The sequence below is a fragment of the Pelophylax lessonae genome (assembly GCF_965119305.1).
Source record: "Pelophylax lessonae genome assembly, chromosome: 2".
Lineage (NCBI taxonomy): Eukaryota > Metazoa > Chordata > Amphibia > Anura > Ranidae > Pelophylax > Pelophylax lessonae.
Genome location: NC_138769.1, coordinates 659,155,351 through 659,178,836, shown reverse-complemented (window position 1 = coordinate 659,178,836; position 23,486 = coordinate 659,155,351). Strand labels below are relative to the sequence as shown.

The 23,486-nt window shown below is 43.1% G+C and overlaps 1 protein-coding gene across 1 annotated transcript in view; it reads right to left on the bottom strand.

Annotated features, from left to right (window-relative positions):
- The window catches only part of RCBTB1 (RCC1 and BTB domain containing protein 1), a gene marked incomplete at its 5' end in the record, with an annotated part of 116,555 nt that overhangs the window by 36,464 nt on the left and 56,605 nt on the right, over window positions 1–23,486 (bottom strand). Inside the window, 2 exons of the mRNA XM_082245394.1 lie at window positions 2,724–2,875; window positions 10,889–11,015. Coding sequence (XP_082101520.1) covers window positions 2,724–2,875; window positions 10,889–11,015 — 279 coding nt within the window. The remainder of the gene's footprint in view (window positions 1–2,723; window positions 2,876–10,888; window positions 11,016–23,486) is intronic.

The following is a 23,486-nucleotide window of genomic DNA, read 5'->3' as shown; positions in this document are numbered from 1 at the left end:
GCTCTTCACTCCCGAGTACCCCCCCCATAGCAAACGGCTTGCTATGATCAGATTCCAGCTATCGTTTGTCTAATAAGATTAAAATGGTTCTAAAGGCTGAATGGTTTTAACATTCATGAAGAAAAACCTGAACGCAGCTCCCCCCCCCCCCTCTTTATTACCCACCCAAACCGGATCCTGTGATGTGCATGAGAGCAGCTGCTCTCCAGGGTCTCTGCCTCCTTTGAGAAAAAATAGTCCTAAAAATAGGGCTATCTACCGCGCTTGCTAAGATAATAAAAGCTTAAAACATAAAATTGTGCAATATTTAAATACAAATATATGTGCAAATGTGCAGAATTATGTGCCAAAGCTGTGAGCCTTTGAGAACGTCACCGGATGTGACGAAACGCGTCAGACCGTGGACCACACAACGTGACCCATTGGAACGCAAGCCGTATTTACCTCCGCTCGCCACTCTGCATGGTTTCACTGATTGTCACGGACAGTACTGCAATAGATCCTTGCCAGATCCTGCTGAAATTTTGTCATATTACTATTTTGGGAATAAACTTTGATGTAAAATATCACACTATCTGGAGCCTCTATCTTCTTTTCATATTGACACCACGAGCTGCCTTGTAAACTGCGAGGAAGGAAAAATCATTAGCAGCATAGGAGGACCTTAAAGGGAACTTGCCATTCAAGCTTGATTGGTCTCAGTGCTGTAAGGTATACGAGACCCACTACATCTGGTAAGTTACCCATTTTATAAACTGCTGCATGGGAAGAAGGCATCTAGCACCTGCACTTTTAACAATCAGCGTTTGAGTTTTATGAAAGCACCTGCACAAAAAGTTTTTTTAGGAAAAGAACTATCACGGAACTTTGGAAATAATTTACAATATCTTTTTTATTTTTATATTTTTGATATTTTGATATTCACATATAATTATATATTTATCTTTGCAATACAAGATGGACTTGAATTAATTTGTGTATGGTATTGGATTGGCACATAATTCTGCACATTTGCACATATATTTGTATTTAAATATTGCACAATTTTATGTTTTACGTTTTATCTTAGCAAGGGCGGTAGATAGCCCTATTTTTAGGACTATTTTTTCTCAATTCATACCGTTTTTACACTACTGCTGCTGCTACATAAACACACTTGTTACTATTTTAGAAGGTTAATTTATATTTAAAGCACTTATAGGCGCGGGGAGTACACCTTTCTTTGAAAGAGGTACTTGCTCTCACAAATCTCTGCCTCCTTACTGGCTGAGAGACAGTAGTGGGTTCCATTGTCAATCACAGCCAGTGAGGAGGGAGCGAGGCAAGGGAGCAAGCATGCCCGAGTGCCCTCATAGCAAACAGCTTGCTATGGGGGCACTTGGAGAAGAGGAGCCAGGAGCAGCACTGGGGGACCCAAGAAGGAGGAGGATCAGGGCTTCTCTGTGCAAAACCACTGCACTGAGCAGGTAACATGTTATTTATTTACCTTTACCCTTTTTCGGACCACCCGCCGAAGATATACTGCGGCAGGCTGGCCCTCCTGCGCGATCCAACATAGCCCTACGTTGGTCGCGCGCCTGAAGCTAGGGGGCGCGCCTACCCCCACTCGGCAGCAGGGACTCCGATTGCTGCCAGCCATCCGTGATCGCTCCCCGCTGAGAAAGGAGGACAGGCAGCTGTTGTAAACAGGATAGGATCACAGGTCTCTGATCATTTCACAAGCCCAACCCCCACACAGTACGAAACATGTTAAGCTGCTTGCATAAATGGTTTTACAACACATATTGTTGCTGCCCTTGATATAGCAACTAATTATGCCCAATAATAACAGCCCTGTAGTTTTCGTCAACCTGATACTCTTGGACAGCCCACATTGCTGCGGCCTTTGAAGTCTCCAGCAGGAAAACAAGCTACGTTTGCTCGGCCTGTGTTGAGCATTGGAACTTACTGCTGTCACTGATAATGTGCAAGACCCTCTTTAGCTTTAGGTGTTGAAAACTCCAAGCAGTAGCTTCACCTAGGTGAGGTCAGGGCCAACGCAGGGGCCTACTACAGAAAGGCTTAGATACTCCTAAAGTATCAGTGGGTGAGGAAAACTACAAGGCTACTACTAACAAAAAAGAATGAATGGTTATAGCGTGTGCAGCATAAAGGACATTTTTTTTAAACAGTTTATAAATATGAGCAGCCTGAAAAGAATTACTCAATGGCAGCATCTTTAATTCCCTTCTCCAACACACTTCTGGGGGTGTTGTATGTCCGTTATGCTGCATGCTATGGATATCCCTGCCAGCTACCATGTCCTAGAGTGATGTAGCCGCCAGCGGGTTAAACCACAGCATGCAGCAGGGGTCCAGACACCTTACATACCCAGAAGTCTGTCAGATGCTGAAAATTATTATTCATCCTCTGCTAGATTGAGGACAGGAGCTACCACTCAAAGGACATACAAGTGGTGCTAATACTTTCTAGGAGCCCATTTTTAAAAATATTTTTGGCTGGCAGCAGAAACTTTAAAATATACAATTAAGAAATCTGCAATTATTTACAACTTACAAGTCTAATTTCAATGTAACTTTAAAAAAATTACATTACATCTCTTATATCCAAACATATGGAAGAAAAAAAAAAAAAAGACAGGCAGACAGTGTGTGGGCACATCAGATGTGAATGGTGAGGAAAAGCACAAACACAATATCTGCACAACATCTCTAAATTATTACCTATGGCATCCTCTGGCAGCAAGTCTACAGCATCTGTATACAGGTATTGTAGGAAGGCATAGTACACTGGATAGGAAAACTGGTCAATTTCTATAACCTCCATGGAGCTTTCACTCCAGTGAGACTGGAACATGGTGCGGAAGTGCTCACATCTAAGAAGAGAAATACAGTGTAAGAAACTTCAATTCTTTTAAGCATCTGTGGGATGTGCTGGGAAAAAAAAAAAAACACAAGTCTGACCCATGGAAGCCCCACCTCGCAACTTGCAGGGCTTAAAGGATCTGCTACTGAAGGTTCAGTGCCAGATACCACAGCAAACCCTCAGAGGTTTATACAAAGAAAATATATTTTGAAGCATGATTTAACCAATGTAACCTAAAGCCAAAAATGTCCATACATGCGGGTTTGGGAATGTGTACAGTATCTCACAAAAGTGATTACACCACTCATATTTTTCTAATATTTTATTATATCTTTTCATGTGACAACACTGAAGAAATGACACTTTGCTACAATGTAAAGTAGTGAGTGTACAGCTTATATAACAGTGTAAAATTTGCTGTCCCCTCACACACCCATTAAAAGTGGTAGTATACTCCACTTTTTACCTTTTACCTACAGGTAAGCCTATAATAAGGCTTACCTGTAGGTATAATTAATATCTCCTAAACCTGCAAGGTTTAGGAGATATATGTCCTTGCATGCAGCCGCTGAAATCAGCGGCACATGCGCTCTGAAAGTCGAGCGGACCTTCAGAGCTCTTTGCCGGAAAGTAACTCCCGTGCGCATGACGTCATCGCGGCTCTGGCCACTCATAGCGCTGGAGGCGCCGAACCAGGAAGAGACGCTGAGGGAACATGACGGCTCCGTCTGCGGTGATTGGGTGTCCGTGATGGGGCTTTGTTTTAAAAAGGTAAGTATCGCCGCCATTACTAGTAAAAAAAAAAAAAATAATAAAAATGACAAATCTTTCCCGTAGTTCGTAAAACGCGATAACTTTTGCGCAAACCAATCAAAATACACTTGTGATTTTTTTTTTTTACCAAAAATATGTAGCAGTTAAAATTGGCCTAAGATGTTAAAATAATAGATTTTTTTTGGGAATGTTATATATCAGAATGTAAAAAATCATGTTTTTTTTTTTTCAAAATTGTCGCTCTTTTTTTCAAAAATTAAAAATAGCACAGGTGATCAAATACCACCAAAAGAAAGCTCTATTAGTGGGAAAAAAAGGACATAAATTTAATTTGGGTACAGTGTCGCACGACCGCTCAATTGTCCGTTAAAGTAACGCAGTGCCGAATCGCAAAATATAGCCTGGTCAGGAATGGGGTAAAATCTTCCGGTTTTAAAGCGGTTAAAAATACGCTCATTGAGGATTTTTTTTTGTCAAAGACATGTAGCTAAATATATTTTGGCCTAAATATATGACAAAAATTGAATATATTGGATATTTTTTAACTGTCAAAGTAGAAAATGTAAATTTTTTCGCAAAATTTGCGCTTTTTTTTATTATTAATCCCAAAAAATGAAAAGCGCAGAGGTGATCAAATACCACCAAAAGAAAGCTCTGTTTGTGGGAAAAAAAGGACGTAAATTTTGTTTGGGTACAGCGTTGCATGACCGCACAATTGTCAGTTAAAGTCGCGCAGTGCCAAGTTGCAAAAAGTGGCCTGAACGTAAAGCAGGAAAATCCTCCGGTGGTAAAGCGGTTAAAATTATAGACTAATCACTCACTGAGCCTAAAATTGGGTTACAGCTTTAGGCAGATCTGCTCTGTGCTGAGGAAATGAAGGCACATTTGGCAGCCAAACACGAGGTGGAGACCAGGTCTGAAATGCATCTTAGCCTTTGTAGACAAAATTCCTTGGACTAGTCTATAATTTCTATACTGAAAAATGTAAAAACATAACACTTGTTTTTTCCCGTTTTTCATGAGCTGAACTCAAAGATCTAAGACTTTCTATGTACACAAAAGGCCCATTTCTCTCAAATATGGTTCACAAATCTGTCTAAATCTGTGTTAGTGAGCACTTCCTTTGCCGAGATAATCCATCCACCTCACAGGTGTGGCATAGCAAGATGCCGATTAGACCGCATGATTATTGCGCAGTGTGCCTTAGGTTGTCCACAATAAAGGCCACTCTAAAATGTGCCGTTTTACTGTATTGGGGGAGGGGGGTCCGAAAACCAATCAGTATCTGTGTGACCACCATTTGTCTAATGCAGTGCAACACATCTCCGTTGCATAGAGTTGATCAGGTTGTTGATTATGGCCCTGTGGAATGTTGAACCACTCTTCAATGGCTGTGCAAAGTTGCTGGATTTGGGCAGGACCTGTTATGCCCCGTACACACGTGCAGATTATCTGAAGACTTTTGTCTTCAGATTTACCTTTTCTATGTAGTGCAAGGGCCTTCCGGATTGCATACAAATTGAAAAGTGTTTAGGTTTGACCTCATATTATATGGTTTTGGTAAGTCTACAATGGGTGACATGTCCGGTGAGTATGCTGGCCATGCAAGAACTGGGATGTTTTCAGTTTCCAGGAATTATGTACAGATCCTTGCAACATGGGGCCATGCATGATCATGCTGCAACATGAGGCGATCTCATGGATGAATGGCACAACAATGGGCCTCAGGATCTCATCACGGTATCCCTGTGCATTCAAAATGCCATCAATAAAAAGCACCTTCATTGTCCATAACATACGCCTGCTCACCGCCACCATGGGCCACTCAATCCACAACGTTGACATCAGCAAACCACTCACCCACACGACACCATACATACTGTCCGCCATCTATCCTGTACAGTGAAAACTGATTCATCCGTGAAGAGAACACCTCTCCAAAGTGCCAGACGCCATAGAACGTGAGCATTTGACCACTCAAGTCAGTTACGATGACGAACTACAGTCAGGTTAAGACTCCGATGAGGTTTAGGACGAGAATGCAGAGGAGCTTCCCTGAGATGACAGTTTGACAGTTTATGCAGAAATTCTTTTTTCTTTAAAGATAGGTTTATTAATTTTATAAAACAGATTACACAACATTAGCACAACACTGTGTGCAAGGTACAAACCCACCACTCAAAGAAAAAAAAAACCCCCATCAATAAACAATCTCTCTCCGCTCCTCTCCCCTGCAAGGTTATCCTATGTGCAGTTACAGTCAGTGATTACATACTTCGCCTACAGTTTCACCATAAGCAAATATGCCATTTGTCATAGTGTGACATACAAGCAAATTTTTATTCTTGTGGCAATTCAGGAGTAAGGGTCAGAGGACAGGCAATCAACCGATCCCATATTTTGAGAAATTTTATTTCTTTTCCTATTCCCAAAGGTAAGCTTATACAGCGGAAGTGAGTCATTGACCAGTTTTAACCACAGAGACCTTGTTAAAGAGATCGATCCCTTCCATGATAATAGTAGAGACTTCTTTGCATAAAAGTAAAGAATACGGAGCAGTCTCTTAGTACCAGAAGGGATGGCCAGATCCCCAAAGATACCCAGCAGACAGTTTTTAGGGTTCACAATGTTTGGCAGGCCCAGTGCAGATGAATTGGAGTTTATGTCTCTCCAGAACTCCTGGACTAAAGTACATGTCCAGAAGCAGTGGAGAAAGTCAGCATCCCGACCGCAACCCCTAAAACACTCGGTCGACTGAGCTAATCCCATCTAAAAAAGTCTAGCAGGAGTGAGATGTGAATGGTGGAAAATTTGAAGTTGTATAATGGGAGCTCTAGAGGATATCACTGAAGTACCATATGTATCACTGAATTCAGACCAGTCTGATTCTGTAAGGACTATATCCAGATCTACCCATTTAGATGGGTAGAAACCTGCCTGCGTAGTTTGGAATCTAGAGTTAGAATGAGCAATAAGAGCAGCATAATACGTAGAAACAAGGCTAGTAGGGTCAGGGTGTCTTTTCTCCATGGAAAGGGATCTGAATAGGGTTCTCCAATGAACCAAACTGCGCACGCACTGTATGTCTAAGTTGATAAGAATAGAAGAGATATGTGTGGGGTAAATCAAAGTGCGCGCGCATCTAGTGAAAGAATTTGAACCCTTGTGAGGTATATAGGTGACAGGTATTTAACTCCCCTAGAATACCACTGCTGTGGGTCAGGCAAAACATAACTCTGAGATTGGGATTAAACCATAATGGACTATTGGGGGATGTGGACCATGAGCCTTTGGAAATTGTAGCTACTACATATTGAAACAGGGATAGGGATGTATTTAGCAGTGACATACCCGGAAGATCCGGCGTGCGTCCCCTATATGTAATATTATGGAGAGTTTCCATAGAGGAGGCAATAGCAATAGTAGTCCAGGCATTGACCAAATCTGGGTGCAGCCAATCATGAATGGGAACCAGCTGGGATGCCAAATAGTATAGGTACAAGTTAGGGAATGCCAGTCACGCCAGCTGGGCAGGGAGTTGCAGTGTCTCCACTGACACTCTGGGTGAACAGCCACTCCACAGGAATGCTGTGCAGATTGTGTCAATACGTTTAAAAATCGATTTGGGAATTTTACATGGTGAATTGGCCATAACAAAGAAGTTTAGGGAGGTAAATCATCTTCATTAAATTGGCCCTTCCCATGAGATCCAAAGGCAGTTCCATCCACCACTTGGTTTGTAATTGCAGCTGAGTCAGCAGAGGACACAAGTTATTGCTAATGTAAAAGTATAAAGGCAACTGGATCACAACTCCCAGGTATCTAAATAAGGATACAACCTGTAGTCTGGAGTCCGTGTGAATTTTGGGAATAGTATCCTGATCTAGTGGAAAAAGAATAGACTTGTCCCAATTCACCAAAAAGCCAGGGTAATCACCAAATGTGTTCATTTCAAGCAGCAGATTATTAAGAGAGTCATGAGGATCAGCCAAGTAGACCAGTGTATCAGCATATAGTGAGAGGTTTTCTTCTATGGGTCCAATGGGGAGGCCTTTAATCAAGGGGGAGTTATGCACCCGTATTGCAAGTGGTTCAATTGCCAGTGCGAATCGAAGAAGGGGCGACAATGGGCACCTTTGACTAGTGCCCCTGGCCATTGGAAAGGAATCAGATATTTGGGAATTAACCCGGATACGGGCTACCAGGGATGTGTATAGGAGTCGTATCCACCCAAGAATACGGGGACCAAAGCCATGCAGCTGTAACACACTAAACAGATATGGCCATTCCACACTATCAAAGGCTTTTCTAGTGTCTAAAGAAACTATAACAGGAGTGGGAGGACAGTCGTGTGGATACTGGAAATGAAACAGTCTATATTCATTCTAGTGGAACAGCCAGGGATAAAACCTCCCTGGTCGCTTCATACCAACTCCGCAACCACCTTATTAAAAACGGCCAGCTAATACTTTGGCTAGTATTTTGGTATCAACATTAATAAAGGGAAATGGGACGATAAGATTCACATTTAGGGAGGATCTTTACGTGGCTTTAGAAGCAAGATAATTAAGGCTTCACGCATGGGCTTCATTATAAGTGCGTAACAGCATTGCGCTCAATAGGTGTTTAAATTGGGCATACCATTCAGCTGGATATCCATCCAGTCCAGGCGTCTTGTGGGCCGCTCAGCTGCTCCTCAGTGTATTGGGCTCTAGTAGTATATATATACTTATAGAATGTCAGAAAGGCTTCTGGTATGTCCTGTGGAAAATCAGTAATCTGGCCATGGTAAGTTAGTATTCTAGGGATAGACATAGGGGTGCTATCTGGTCTGGTCAAGTATGGCAGTAGGCGACCTGCTTTGTTACTATGCTCAAATATTTTTTGTGTTACATGGAGCATTTGTTTTTTTTAAGTGAGGTCCAGCAGGCAGAGCTCATACTCTAAGTTTATAAAGTTAGGTGACCTGTGTATTAGGGCCAGGCATAGCCTTAACCGCCTCCCACTCAATAGAGGGGGTCAGCAGTACCCATATTCGTGTTCCAGAAATTCACTATACCCTCCCTACACTGCCCCCCCCGCACCACCGCATCCTCCAGCCACTGGGAGTTCAAGCGCCAGGGAGCCGGACTGGAGCCAGGGAGAAGGATCTCAACTGAAACGGGAGTGTGATTAGACACACCTCTAGGTAAATAGGACACCTGAGACACCAGGGGGAAGTGTGACATCCGTGGCAAACACTAGATCTATACGTGACATGGTGTGGAAGGGATCAGTGACAGGAGTACTGATGCAGCTCCAGATGCCTCCACCACCACCACACCTCAGTAAGGTCATAAATCTGTGCTCAGTCAGTAAATGATTGATATGGTCTGCCCCCACGCTCCAAGCAGTCCATACCAGTGTCTAAAACTGCATTAAAGTCACCAATGTAGAGTATGGGACCGGGTGTCCTAAAAAGTAGTAATAGTGATAATTTATAAAGTACGTCCGGTGAAAATGGAGGGGGGGGGCTGACAGATATTCACCGGTGTAAATGTCACTGCTAGAGTCCGCTAGAGTTTCGGCTTGAAGTGACTTAGCTAGCAGAATAGAAACTCCTCTGGAATAAGGAGTGGGTGGCGTTATAAGACTTTGCGAATCAGGAGCGTTTAAGGGCTCGAGCCTTCATATCAATAAGATGCGTCTCTTGAAGACAGATTATGTGGGGTTTATATTTAAGAAAAGAAAAGACTAAGGACCGCTTATTAGGTGAGTTTAGCCCCCTGACATACCACAAATTTTTATTAACGGTTTAGACATGACAAATTTGACAGTATATGATAAAACACTGTATGGGTATGGAATACACAGTGTTGCACAACAGATTCATCATAGCATTCATGGTGTTAAAAAAAGACTAAAGAAAAAAAAAAAACCCCAACACTTACACAACCAAAAGCCATAAAGGTAATACCCCCCAAAAAAACGGGGCTAGAATTGTCCCTTTCCCACCCACAGGACGTCAAATTCGTTTAGGTACAGCGTTGCACGACCGCGCAATTGTCCGTTAAAGTCACGCAGTGCCGAATCGCAAAATACGCCCTGGTCAGGAAGGGGGTAAAATCTTCTGGGGCTTAAGTGGTTAAAATGTATGCATGGATCATACTATAATAGTGACAATTAGTGGTTACCCAAAATTGATGGCAAGCCGCATCTTTATATTTCACTTAACCACTTAAGCCCCGGAGGATTTGGCTGCTAAAAGACCAGGGGGTATTTTGCGATTCGGCACTGCGTGATTTTAACGGACAATTGCACGGTCATGCGACGCTGTACCTAAACAAATTTGACGTCTTTTTTTTCCCCACAAACAGAGCTTTCTTTTGGTGGTATTTGATCGTATGTGCGATTTTTTGATCACGCGCTATAAACAAAAAAAGAGCGTCAATTTTGCAAAAATAACAATATTTTTCACATTTTTTTATATGAAATTCCCCCCAAAAAAAACAAGTAAAAATCGCAAAAAGCGTATTTTGATTGGTTTGCGCAAAAGTTATTGCGTTTACTAACAAAGGGAAAGATTGTCATTTTTGTTTTTTTTTAACGCGTAATGGCGGCGATCTGCGATTTTTTTTGCGGTACTGCGACATTGGAGCGGACAGATCGGACCCTTGACTGACATTTTTGACACATTTGGGGTTACCAGTGACATTTCTACAGTAATCAGTGCTATATATATATATGCACTGTTACTGTAAAAATACACTGGCAGTGAAGGGGTTAACTTTATTTGAGAGGGAGGGGCTGTGTGTGTCCCTAGGGGCGCGATTTTAACTGTGATTGGCTGTGGCTTGAGCTGTAGTTACACTGATCAACGGTCCTACATAGTAGAACCGTATGATCAGTGTTTCTACACAGGGGAGAATGACAGGCAGCTTGTTTACACAAGCTGCCTGCCTTTCTCCCTCTCCCCCGACGATCGCAGAGTGAGCGGCGGACATCGGGTCTGCCAGTCACACACGCGGGGGGGGTCCGTGACCGCGCGGGAGAGCGCCGCCCCAGAGCCTCACAGGCTAGTGACGTAAATATACGTCACTTTGCCTGTGAGGGGCTGACTGCCGCAGTAAATATACTGTGGGCGGTCGGCAAGTGGTTAATAAAATAAGTTCCACATTTAATAGGGAGGCGCCATTTTCTAGGTTTTTACATAGATCAAATTATAACTGGATCAAAGCTATAATAATTAACTACACAGTTATATACTTGCCTTATTTTCAAGACTGCCCTGTGAACATGTATATCTTTTCCATCGACTCTGAATTTCAGATCAGATGTTTCTTCACTATTAAATTCCCTCCTCAGAGACTCTGCGACTGTTAAAAAGTCTTCAGGTTCTAAATAGAAAGAAGTTTACAAATGCGTCAAACTAGTACAAATACAGTAATAATGCTGAAATTTGCAAACAACCCGATTCTATATATGTGTGTGTATATATTATATATATATATATATATATATATATATATATATATATATATATATATATATATATATATACACACATATATATATACATACACACATATATATATATACATATACACACACACACATTATATATATATATATATATATATATATATATATATATATATATATATATATATATACATACATATATATATATATACATACACACACACATACACATATATATATATATATATATATATATAGTGGGTACGGAAAGTATTCAGACCCTTTTTAAATTTTTCACTCTTTGTTATATTGCAGCCATTTGCTAAAATCATTTAAGTTCATTCTTCCTCATGAATGTACACATAGCACCCCATACTGACAGAAAAACACAGAATTGTTGACATTGTTGCAGATTTATTAAAAAAGAAAAACTGAAATATCACATGGTCCTAAGTATTCAGACCCTTTGCTGTGACACTCATATATTTAACTCAGGTGCTTTCCATTTCTTCTGATCATCCTTGAGATGGTTCTACACCTTCATTTGAGTCCAGCTGTGTTTGATTATACTGATTGGACTTGATTAGGAAAGCCACACACCTGTCTATATAAGACCTTCCAGATCACAATGCATGTCAGAGCAAATGAGAATCATGAGGTCAAAGGAACTGCCTGAAGAGCTCAGAGACAGAATTGTGGCAAGGCACAGATCTGGCCATGGTTACAAAAAGATTTCTGCTGCACTTAAGGTTCCTAAGAGCACAGTGGCCTCCATAATCCTCAAATGGAAGACGTTTGGGACGACCAGAACCCTTCCTAGAGCTGGCCGTCCGGCCAAACTGAGCTATCGGGGGAGAAGAGCCTTGGTGAGAGAGGTAAAGAAGAACCCAAAGATCACTGTGGCTGAGCTCCAGAGATGCAGTCAGGAGATGGGAGAAAGTTGTAGAAAGTCAACCATCACTGCAGCCCTCCACCAGTCGGTGCTTTATGGCAGAGTGGCCCGACGGAAGCCTCTCCTCAGTGTAAGACACATGAAAGCCCGCATGGAGTTTGCTAAAAAAAAACACCTGAAGGACTCCAAGATGGTGAGAAATAAGATTCTCTGGTCTGATGAGACCAAAAAAGAACTTTTTGGCCTTAATTCTAAGCGGTATGTGTGGAGAAAACCAGGCACTGCTCATCACCTGTCCAATACAGTCCCAACAGTGAAGCATGGTGGTGGCAGCATCATGCTGTGGGGGTGTTTTTCAGCTGCAGGGACAGGACGACTGGTTGCAATCGAGGGAAAGATGAATGCGGCCAAGTACAGGGATATCCTGGACAAAAACCTTCTCCAGAGTGCTCTGGACCTCAGACTGGGTCGAAGGTTTACCTTCCAACAAGACAATGACCCTAAGCACACAGCTAAAATAACGAAGGAGTGGCTTCACAACAACTCCGTGACTGTTCTTGAATGGCCCAGCCAGAGCCCTGACTTAAACCCAATTGAGCATCTCTGGAGAGACCTAAAAATGGCTGTCCACCAACGTTTACCATCCAACCTGACAGAACTGGAGAGGATCTGCAAGGAGGAATGGCAGAAGATCCCCAAATCCAGGTGTGAAAGACTTGTTGCATCTTTCCCAAAAAGACTCCTGGCTGTATTAGATCAAAAGGGGGCTTCTACTAAATACTGAGCAAAGGGTCTGAATACTTAGGACCATGTGATATTTCAGTTTTTCTTTTTTAATAAATCGGCAACAATTCTGTGTTTTTCTGTCAGTATGGGGTGCTATGTGTACATTCATCAGGAAGAAGAATGAACCTAAATGATTTTAGCAAATGGCTGCAATATAACAAAGAGTGAAAAATGTAAGGGGGTCTGAATACTTTCCGTACCCACTGTGTGTGTATATATATATATATATATATATATATATATATATATATATATATATATATATATATATATATATATATATATATATATATATACACACACACACATACACACACACACACACACACACACAGTCACACTTTTAAAGATGGCCACAGACTTGATAAATCAGACGTATTTTATTAAGTATAAAATGCAGCGCTGATAACAAAATTAAACGCATATAGTGCAAATCATGTATCCATACTTGCACTGTAAAGTGCAAATATATGTGTGCAAACTCATACGAGTTAAATACAACATTGTATACACTTTACAAAAAAACTGAAAGTGCAAGTATGTGCAAAATTAGGCAAATAAAGTGCATATATATGTACAAGTGTAAAGACGTATACACTTTACCAAAAACTAAGTGTGCAAAATTAGGTAAATAAAGTACAAAAATATAAAGTGCATACGTACAATTAAAAACGTATGAAATTGGAGAACAATTGTCCATCATAAGAGTAATTCGTGATACATCCACCACAGAAGTGCAAAGTGCAGATAAGTCCTCTTGAGTGATCTTAGGTGTGTATGAATATTCTCGTCCGATAATCGATGTGTATGGCCAGCATAAGGCTCGGTTCACACCTATGCAGTTTGTTTTTGACCCTTATCTGCAGTGCTTTTTGCACACGCGTTTTTGTCGCGACTTGCATTTTTTATGCTTTTTGGCCAGATTAAAAAAACGCAAATAGTGGCAAAAACGCACCACATACTTTTTTGCAGCTTCTCCATTGAAGTCTATTAAACCAAAAAAAACAGTTTTGAGTTGAAAAAAAAAATACGCAGCAGCAAAAAAAAAGCATAGATGTGAAAGCATCCCATAGGAAACCATGGTAAATTAACTGTTGTGTGTTTCTGTAAAAAGCACCAAAAACGCATAGGTGTGGACGAGGCCCAAGACGTTTAGTAGCAGCATGCTTTTTTGTATCACCCGTCATAATGGGGTTAAGAAAAGCTAGCAGGGGTTCATTTATAATGTGAAACAGTGAAAGTATCATATATATATATATATATATATATATATATATATATATATATATATATATATATATATATATATATATATATATATACACACACACACACATACACACACACAGAAGTATGATGAATGGGCATTTTAACTACGAGTCAGACATGAAGCTATATGAAGGGTGGAAGGGAGATATAAATCTCTTATATTAACCACTTGCCGATCATCCCACACAGATTTACTGCAGCAGGGTGGCTCGGCTGCGAATAATCACAGATATACATGATTATGTGCACACGGTTTCGCTCTCCGCTGTGATTAGACACAGCAGGAGGCAGACCGTGGGAGGAGCAGGCTCGATCGCCACTGGCCTCCCATGCCTTGACAATACTGACAGGAGAGCCGTCTGGAATGTAAACAATGCAAGACGGCTCTCCTGTCAGAAAGATTCTGTGATTCAGCCAAGCTGAATCACTGATCTCTCTGCCTCTGTTCAATCCTTCCTCAAAACAGTTATAAAGCACATAGGAAACACATTTAACCTCTTGATCACCCCAGTGTTAACCCCTTCCCTGCCAGTGTCATTATACAGTAGCACTGATCACTGTATTAATGTCACCGCTCCCCAAAAAGTGTCACTTATGGCACTTTTCCACTGCAAGTACCGGCTCAGGTCCACCCGGCCCTGCTTGGCTCGGTTTTGTTTTCCACTGCATGGTATGGTGTTGGAACGGTTCAGTACGGTTTGCTTTTCCACTAATAGTAAGTGGGTGGGATAACAACAATTCTCTGACCAATCAGTGGCTAGTAATGACAAACAGTCAAGGCTGCATGCAACAGATTGTGGGATATTGTACCGGTACGGCCCTCTTGGAACCACAACCGAGGTGGTACTGTTTAAACGAGCCGTACTGTTAGGTTCCATGTAGTGGAAAAGCACCGCCGTACCGAACCATTCCAACACCGTACCATGCGGTACCATGCAGTGGAAAAGCACAAACGCGAGCTGAACTGTTCGGTTCCATGCAGTGGAAGAGCGCCATTAGTGTCAGATTTGTCCGCTGCAATGTTGCAGTCGCGATTAAAAAAAAAAAAAAAAAAAAAAAAAAAAAAAAAAACTCTGATCGCCGCCATTACTAAAAATAAATAAAAAGTTCATAAATCTATCCTGTAGTATGTAAACGCTATAACATTTGCGCAAGCCAATTATACGCTTTTTGGGGGAGGGGGGGGGGGTTACCGAAAATATGTAGTAGAATACAAATTGGCCTAAACTGAAAAAAATTGGATTTCTGGAAGAACTTATGGGGGCTGTCCCTGCAGGCATAACCCCTCAGACTATGCTTCAAACAGTTTAGTTGCAAGCTGTGTTCAGAATACAAAAAACCCCATACCTCAAAAGTAGAGGGGCGGGTGCTGCGTCTGTCGAACTTGAGAAAAGGATTTTTACTGTAAGTTCTTACAAAAATCCAGTTCTCTTATCGTTCGACAGACGCAGCTCCTTATCCTTCATGACTCATAGGGATGTCCCAAAGCAGTATAATCATGAGGGGTGGGAAAACAACGCAGAAACAAAACATAAGTCCCCAATGGCTAAACTTAGCCAACCAGGTAACATGGAGCTCAACCAGAAACAACTGGAGCTCACCTGGAAAAACTGAACCCTCAGAGAAACAAAAATAATAATAAAAAAAAAAAAAGTTCTCTTTTAAACTGCAGCCTACAAAACCTTGCAAAGAAGCATCCGCGGATACAAATACATCTACCTTGTAGAATTTTGTGAACGTATGCACAGACGACCAAGTTGTAAACTTGTAGCACCGACGCTTGATGGCGAAAAGCCCAAGAGGCACTCAGCGCTCTCGTAGCATGTGAGCCTTCACTGGGAAAGGAGGAACCTGACCCCTCAGTTAATAGACCTGTACCACCGTCTGCCTGATCCATCTGGAAATGGTCGCAGCAGACACAGGCAGTCCATTACGAGGTCCATCAGTAAAGACAAAAAGCGTACGATTTTCTAAAGGACTCAGTGGTCTCTAAAAACTGATCGGCCGAACCACATCCAACGAATGCAAGGCATACTCCTTAGGATGCTGAGGTTTAGGGCAAAGTGAAGGCAACACAATGTCCTTATTCAGATGAAAATCAGAAACCACCTTAGGAAGGTACAACCGATTAGGTCGAAGTACCACCTCATCCCTGTGTACCACCAGATAAGGTGAGTGGCAAGACAACGCCACTGATTCAGATACTCTGCGAGCAGAAGTGATTGCCACCAAGAAGGCAACGAAATATCCCAAAATTTTTCAAAAGGAGGCTTTTGTTTGAAGAGCAGATCACACCAGATTTAGATCCCACGGAGGTAACGGTGATCGCCTCGAAGGAGCCATATGGTGCACTCCCTGGATAAAAGTCTGGATTAGGACATGCGTGGCTAACGGGTGTTTTGAAAATATATAGCCAAAGCCGAAACTTGGCCTTTGATAGTACCCAAAGCCAACCACTGTTCAACCCCTTTATGCAAAAAAAAAAAAAAAAAAAAAAAAAAAAAAAAAAAAAAAAAAAAAAAGCCAAAACCCAAAAACAAGCGAGGGTGCACCTTCAGCGATTCACACCATTTCAACAGCCATGCCGTTAAAGCCAGCGACTGCAAAGCAGGATGGAAGATCAGACCTTAAGACTGCAGATCTTCCCTGAGAGGAAGTCTCCAAGGGGTGTCGGCGACCAGCCTTACCAGCTCTGCATACCAAGACCGGCGAGGCCAGTTTGGAGACACCAGAATGTTTTCCATCTCTATTCTGCGCAGAAGCCTCGGCAGGCATTTCAATGGGGAAATGCATAAATCAGCCGATACCGACCCCAAGGAGCCACCAGTGTGTCTGTGGCGTCAGCCAGAGGCTCTTGAGACCTGGCTACTCTTCACCTTCTTGTTGAGGCAAACTGATCAACCTCGGGCATCCCCCACCGAACACACAGGAGACGGAACACCTCTGGGTGTAGGGACCACTCCCCTTGATTCAACACCTGACGACTCAGGTTATCCGCCTGCCAGTTCTCCACACCTGGAATGTGTAAAGCAGAGGGGGCTGGAACAAAGCTTTTTGCCCAGGCCAGAATCTCGGCCACCTCCTTGTCTGCCAAGACACTTTTAATGCCCGCCTGGTGATTGATGTAAGCCACAGACGTGCCGTTGTCTGATTGATTCCGCACCGGACAACTTTGCAGACGGGTCATCCAATGACTCAGACAAAACTTTATCGCTATAAGCTCCATTTGTCGACCCTGGGCACAGAGCTTCCTCAGCACCCCGCCCCAGCCCAACAAGCTGGCGTCCGTGGTTACCACCTTCCAAAACAACCGAAGGAAGGACTTGCCCTGGCACATTGCTGGAGACTGAATACACTACAACAGAGCAGATTTGGTGTTGTGGCTCAACCGAATCAAAGAATCCAAGGACTTTGCAAAGGGAGATTCTTGTGAAATGGAACAAGGATCCAAAGACCTGGTATGGGACTAAGCAAACGGAACTGCCTCGAAGGTTGATACCATCAGACCCAAGGATCACATGCAAACTCGTAGAGAGGACAGATGGTTGTCCAATAACTGAATCGCCCCCTGCGACTTTTTACAGCTTGTCCGGGTGAAGAAAAACCCTTGCCAAGGCTGAATCCCGAGTCAAGCCCAGATAATCCAGTCTCAGAACCGGAGTCAGCGCGGATTTCTTGAAAATGATGTTCCAACCAAACTCCTGCAGAGTTCTGATAGTCAGATCCCCCATCAAGGCTGAATGAGAGTCCGCTCTCAACAGATCGTCCATGTACCCCAGTCCTGCAATCCCCCGCCGGCACAGCAGTGCTACTACCTTGGTAAACACTCTGGGAGCAGAGGCGAGACCAAAGGTTAACGTCACAAATTGATAATGCTCCTCTGCCGCAAGACGAAGAAACCGCTGGTGTCAATCTACATGGGGATGTGTAGATATGCATCCTTGATATCTATGGAGGCTAAGAAATCTCCCTGATGCAGAGACGCTACCACAGTGCAGACGGACTCCATCCGAAACCTCTGTACCCGCACAAAGTGGTTCAGGGCCTTGAGATCCAGGATGGGACGCACCTTGCCTTCCTTCCTGGGCACGGTGAACAGGTTTTAATAAAACCCTTGAGCGGGCACCGACCAAATCACTCCCCGCGACAGCAAGTCGTGTATCGCCCCTCGCAAGTCCCTTAACCGGACTGGGGATAATTGAAGGTTGGACGGGAAGAACCTGTCCGACGGACACGACCGGAATTCGATCTTGGAACCTAATCGGAGCAGTTTGTGAACCCATTTGTCCTGAATCAAGGAGGTCCAGGGTTCCTGAAAGAATTGAAGGCATCCCCCCCACTCCAGACTCGGGTGAGGGTGCCCCTTCATGCAGCTGAGGATTTGTCTGCAGGTCCAGATTGGCTGAACTAAGATTTTCCTGACCATGGCTTCTTGGAACCCCCAGAAGATCTAAACAATTTACCTTTCTCTTGTGACACGGGGGCACGAAAAAGACGCCTAGTACGCAGCGCCTTGCTCTTAGAGGATTGGGGTAGATTAGTGCTCTTACCGTTGATCAACTCGTCCAGAGAGGACCCAAACAGCTTCTTCCATACAAAAGGAAAATCAGTCTCAGCCGACCAGCATTTCAGCCATACCATGCGCCTAATAGCAATCTCCACTGCCGATTTCCTGGCCACCAATAAAGCTGAGTCCAGGGACATATCACACACGAACACCAGTGCTTGGGTCAACTGGGCTATGAGTTCCAGTACCGCAGGGGGAAGCTGTGCCGTTTCAAAGTTACTTTTCAGTAATTCACCCATTCAGTAGCAGTCTGCGCTACTAAAACATTCACAAAAGGTAACCTTTAAGCTGTTACCTGCTACCACATGTAAATGGCGGGACAAGGATTCCACCAGTCTATCCACGGGATCCGGAAGAGTAGGAGACTCTTCCACCGGTACCAGAGTCGCTTTATTTAACCTGGTCACGGGAGAATCCACTTTCGGTAGTACAGTCCACCTATTGGACACCGCCTCCGCAAAAGGGTAACGGCATGCAAAACGCTTATGCACCACCAACATGTGCTTAGTGTGTCACCACTGTTCATCCACAATAGTGTGAAACAAGTCAGGACAAGGAAATACCTTGCCTGATTTATGAGATTTGCGGGATTTGCGGGAGCCGAAAGACACCTGCGTATCTGATGCTGTGGGTTCATCAGCCAATTTCAGGGTTTCCCACACAGAAACCATCAGGGCTTCCACCAATGCGCGTTGCCACGCGGCAGCTGAGGAAGACAGGTCCTCTTCACGTCAGAATATGAAGACACCGACCCCTCAAAGACCCTGAAGACCCTGCCGATGGAGGTGAGGGCGGAGGGCGTTTGCAGCTGGCAGCACCAGAGATGACAAAAAACACTTGACATCAGGCTTTGTAAAAAAAAAAAAAAAAAAACCTGCAATTTCTGGCTGCGACTGTGAACCAGAGGGTCCCGCAGTCGCTTCTAGGGGGTCTGCAAGTGAATTTTTATCCTGGGACTCCACTGCTCAAATAAAAAAAAAAATGATGTGTAATGTCCCTTTAAGACCGTAAAAAACGCACCGCTATTACTGCAGATTCACAATACCTTAGAATTATGGAATATTAGAGCAGAAGAGGAAAAAACCCACAGGGAAACCCAGGAACGTCCCAGACCACAGAGAAGCATCCAGCCTAATCAGTGTAAAAACCAAACTAACGCTGTCTGCACAGGAAGAAGCTCTGCCTCTATCATTATAAAGCCATGCCGCATGCCTGTCCATCCCACGGACCTCAAGAAAATGGCCACTCATACAGTCTCAATGGGGAATTATGGAAAATGGCTGCACATGCAAACTAATGGACCCACCCAGGACAAACCACCCCCCTCAAATAAGCACCATAACGGCCCCATTATTACTGCCCCCCCCCCCCCAATCGGGGCACTGTCGTGGCGAGGTCTAGTTCTGGACTATAACCTGCACACGCTCGCTGGCCAGGCTGGGAGACCTTAAGGATCTAGACTCTTCAGTGCAAAACCGCCGCTCCCTCCTACCCACAATAGGCAGCGGTCACCGATCCCCGCTGGGCACCCGCGATTCATCCCTGCTGAGAACATCGGACAGCTGTAGTAAACACAGCAGACTATTCCCTCTAAAATGATCACAGAGAGCCTGTGATCCTCCTTTATAGGAAAACAAGTCTGATCATTTCACAAGTCCAGCATTTTTTCTGGCTCTGAGGAAGGGGGCTCGCCCCTGAAACGCGTCAGCCTAGCCACAGCAGCCCCATGCGACTATCTGTATTTGTCACTATTGGGACCTGGCTACCTTGGAGACTGTATATGCTATTCTTGATGTGTGTTGTACCACACCAGTCTTGTGAATATATTGTACACCTTTTAATATTTTAATAAAAGTTTTTATGGTAATGCACTAGGTCGGTGCGCCCCTCTTTTCTTTTTTGTCTTTTCTACCAGTGGTTCTGGATACCCTTGATCCTGAAGGGGGCAGCAAGACCAAACAGCTCTCTTTACATCTGAGTTTGTAGTGCACCTCTTCCTACTCCATCAGACAGCACTTAAGCGCAGGAGGTTTTGTTTTTACTTGAATACATTTCACAAGTCCCCCTCCCCCCCCAATAGTTAAACACTTCCCTAGGCTCACATTTAACCCTTTAATACCCCTAAGTTAACCCATTCTCTGCCAATGTCATTATTACAGTAACAGTGCATACCAATTACTGCTGTAATGTCACTGGTTCCCCCCCCCCAAAGTGTCAAAAATGTCAGTTAGGGGTCTGATCTGTCCACCACAGTCCCGCATGTCACCCCTGACAGACGCTCGCTGACGAAATGCGTAGGGACTGGGAACGTATTACGTAACTTTCGGTTATTGGAATGCAGGTGGAACGCGGAATGGCGTCCCCTGCATGCAACCGAGTTTTCAGCTCAGGCAGCCGGCTGAATGAAGGATTTTATAACTGTTATAATTAACTTATAAGTTACGTTTTTAGTAAATGAATATTTTTAACCTTCTACACCATGAGAAGCTTCTTTATCTCCCTTTTCTACCTAAATGAAAAACTTTATTGATCGCTGGCCTTGAGGGGAATTCTAAGGATAATCGTTTACTATTTGATCTGGTACCTATTTTGACTACCTGTAATGGGGGTCAAATTTATCTGGTAAACGGTGTGTGCATGGGGATATCGGTGGACAACACATTTTCTTCATAAGCACGGGTGGTTGATCCATTGTTATTTAAAGGAGAAGTTGCCATTTATCACATATGGACTTTTTTCAAATTTTTTCACATAGATCACTTTTTTGTATGGTGAATTGATATTTAAAGGAGACGTTTATGTATATATATGAATTTATATATTTTTTAAATATTTATTTTTGTGTGTGCCAATCATTAAATTTAGAGCACGGTCCTTATACCTTTGTTCATACTTTGAGCCCCTGCTCGTCTGATGTGCTGCTCAATAATCACTATTTATATTCACTAATATTTAATATTTATTAATATTCTTTTTCACTAATTTATTTATTAATATTCTTTTTTCACTTTTCATTGATTATCCTGTGCTCAATTGCATAAGTGTTAATGCACTAATTTTTTTAAAGGACCTTACGGTAAGACAAAAATCCAGTTTTCTCTTTTGTTCATTGACTGACAGCGCCATCTCTTCTTGACCTGTGGGACGTCCCAAAGCAGTGTCAACACGAGGGGTGGGAAGAACCCAGATATATATATATATATATATATATATATAATTATACATACACACAGTGCTTTGCGAAAGTATTCGCCCCCCTTGAACTTTGACCTTTTGGCACATTTCAGGCTTCAAAGATATAAAACTAACTTTTTTTAAAGAATCAACAACAAGTGGGACACAATCATGAAGTGGAACGAAATTTATTGGATATTTCAAACTTTAACAAATAAAAACCTGAAAAATTGGGCGTGCAAAATTATTCAGCCCCCTTAAGTTAATACTTTGTAGCACCACCTTTTGCTGCGATTACAGCTGTAAGTTGCTTGGGGTATGTCTCTATCAGTTTTGCACATCGAGAGACTGAAATTTTTGCCCATTCCTCCTTGCAAAACAGCTCGAGCTCAGTGAAGTTGGATGGAGAGCGTTTGTGAACAGCAGTTTTCAGTTCTTTTCACAGATTCTCAATTGGATTCAGGTCTGGACTTTGACTTAACCATTCTAACACCTGGATATGTTTGTGAACCATTCCATTGTAGATTTTGCTTTAGGTTTTGGATCATTGTCTTGTTGGAAGACAAATCTCCGTCCCAGTCTCAGGTCTTTTGCAGACTCCATCAGGTTTTCTTCCAGAATGGTCCTGTATTTGGCTCCATCCATCTTCCCATCAATTTTAACCATCTTCCCTGTCCCTGCTGAAGAAAAGCAGGCCCAAACCATGATGCTGACACCACCATGTTTGACAGTGGGGATGGTGTGTTCAGGGTGATGAGCTGTTTTGCTTTTACGCCAAACATAACGTTTTGCATTGTTGCCAAAAAGTTTGATTTTGGTTTCATCTGACCAGAGCACCTTCTTCCACATGTTTGGTGTGTCTCCCAGGTGGCTTGTGGCAAACTTTAAACGACACTTTTTATGGATATATCTTTAAGAAATTGCTTTCTTCTTGCCACTCTTCCACAAAGGCCAGATTTGTGCAGTATACGACTGATTGTTGTCCTATGGACAGAGTCTCCCACCTCAGCTGTAGATCTCTGCAGTTCATCCAGAGTGATTATGGGCCTCTTGGCTGCATCTCTGATCAGTCTTCTCCTTGTAGGAGCTGAAAGTTTAGAGGGACGGCCAGGTCTTCATAGATTTGCAGAGGCCTGATACTCCTTCCATTTCAATATTATCGCTTGCACAGTGCTCCTTCGGATGTTTAAAGCTTGGGAAATCTTTTTGTATCCAAATCCGGCTTTAAACTTCTCCACAACAGTATCTCGGACCTGCCTGGTGTGTTCCTTGTTCTTCATGATGCTCTCTGCGCTTTAAATGGACCTCTGAGACTATCAGAGTGCAGGTGCATTTATACATAGGCTTGATTACACACAGGTGGATTCTATTTATCATCATTAGTCATTTAGGTCAACATTGGATCATTAAGTCCCCGTTCACACTAAGGCGACCTGTGAGGCGGTCGCCTTCCATAGGGAAGCTGCGGACCCGTTCTAATAGGACCGCTCCGACTTAGAAAAAGGGTCCGGAGCTTCTTTGGGGGCGACCCGGAGGCGACTGCCATAGACTTCAATGTTATGAGGTCGCGGCACGCTGCTCGCACCGCGACCTCGGAGGTCGCCCCCCGAAGTCGGATCGCCCCTGTGTGAACGGGGCCTCAGAGATCCTCACTGAACTTCTGGAGAGTTTGCTGCACTGAAAGTAAAGGGGCTGAAT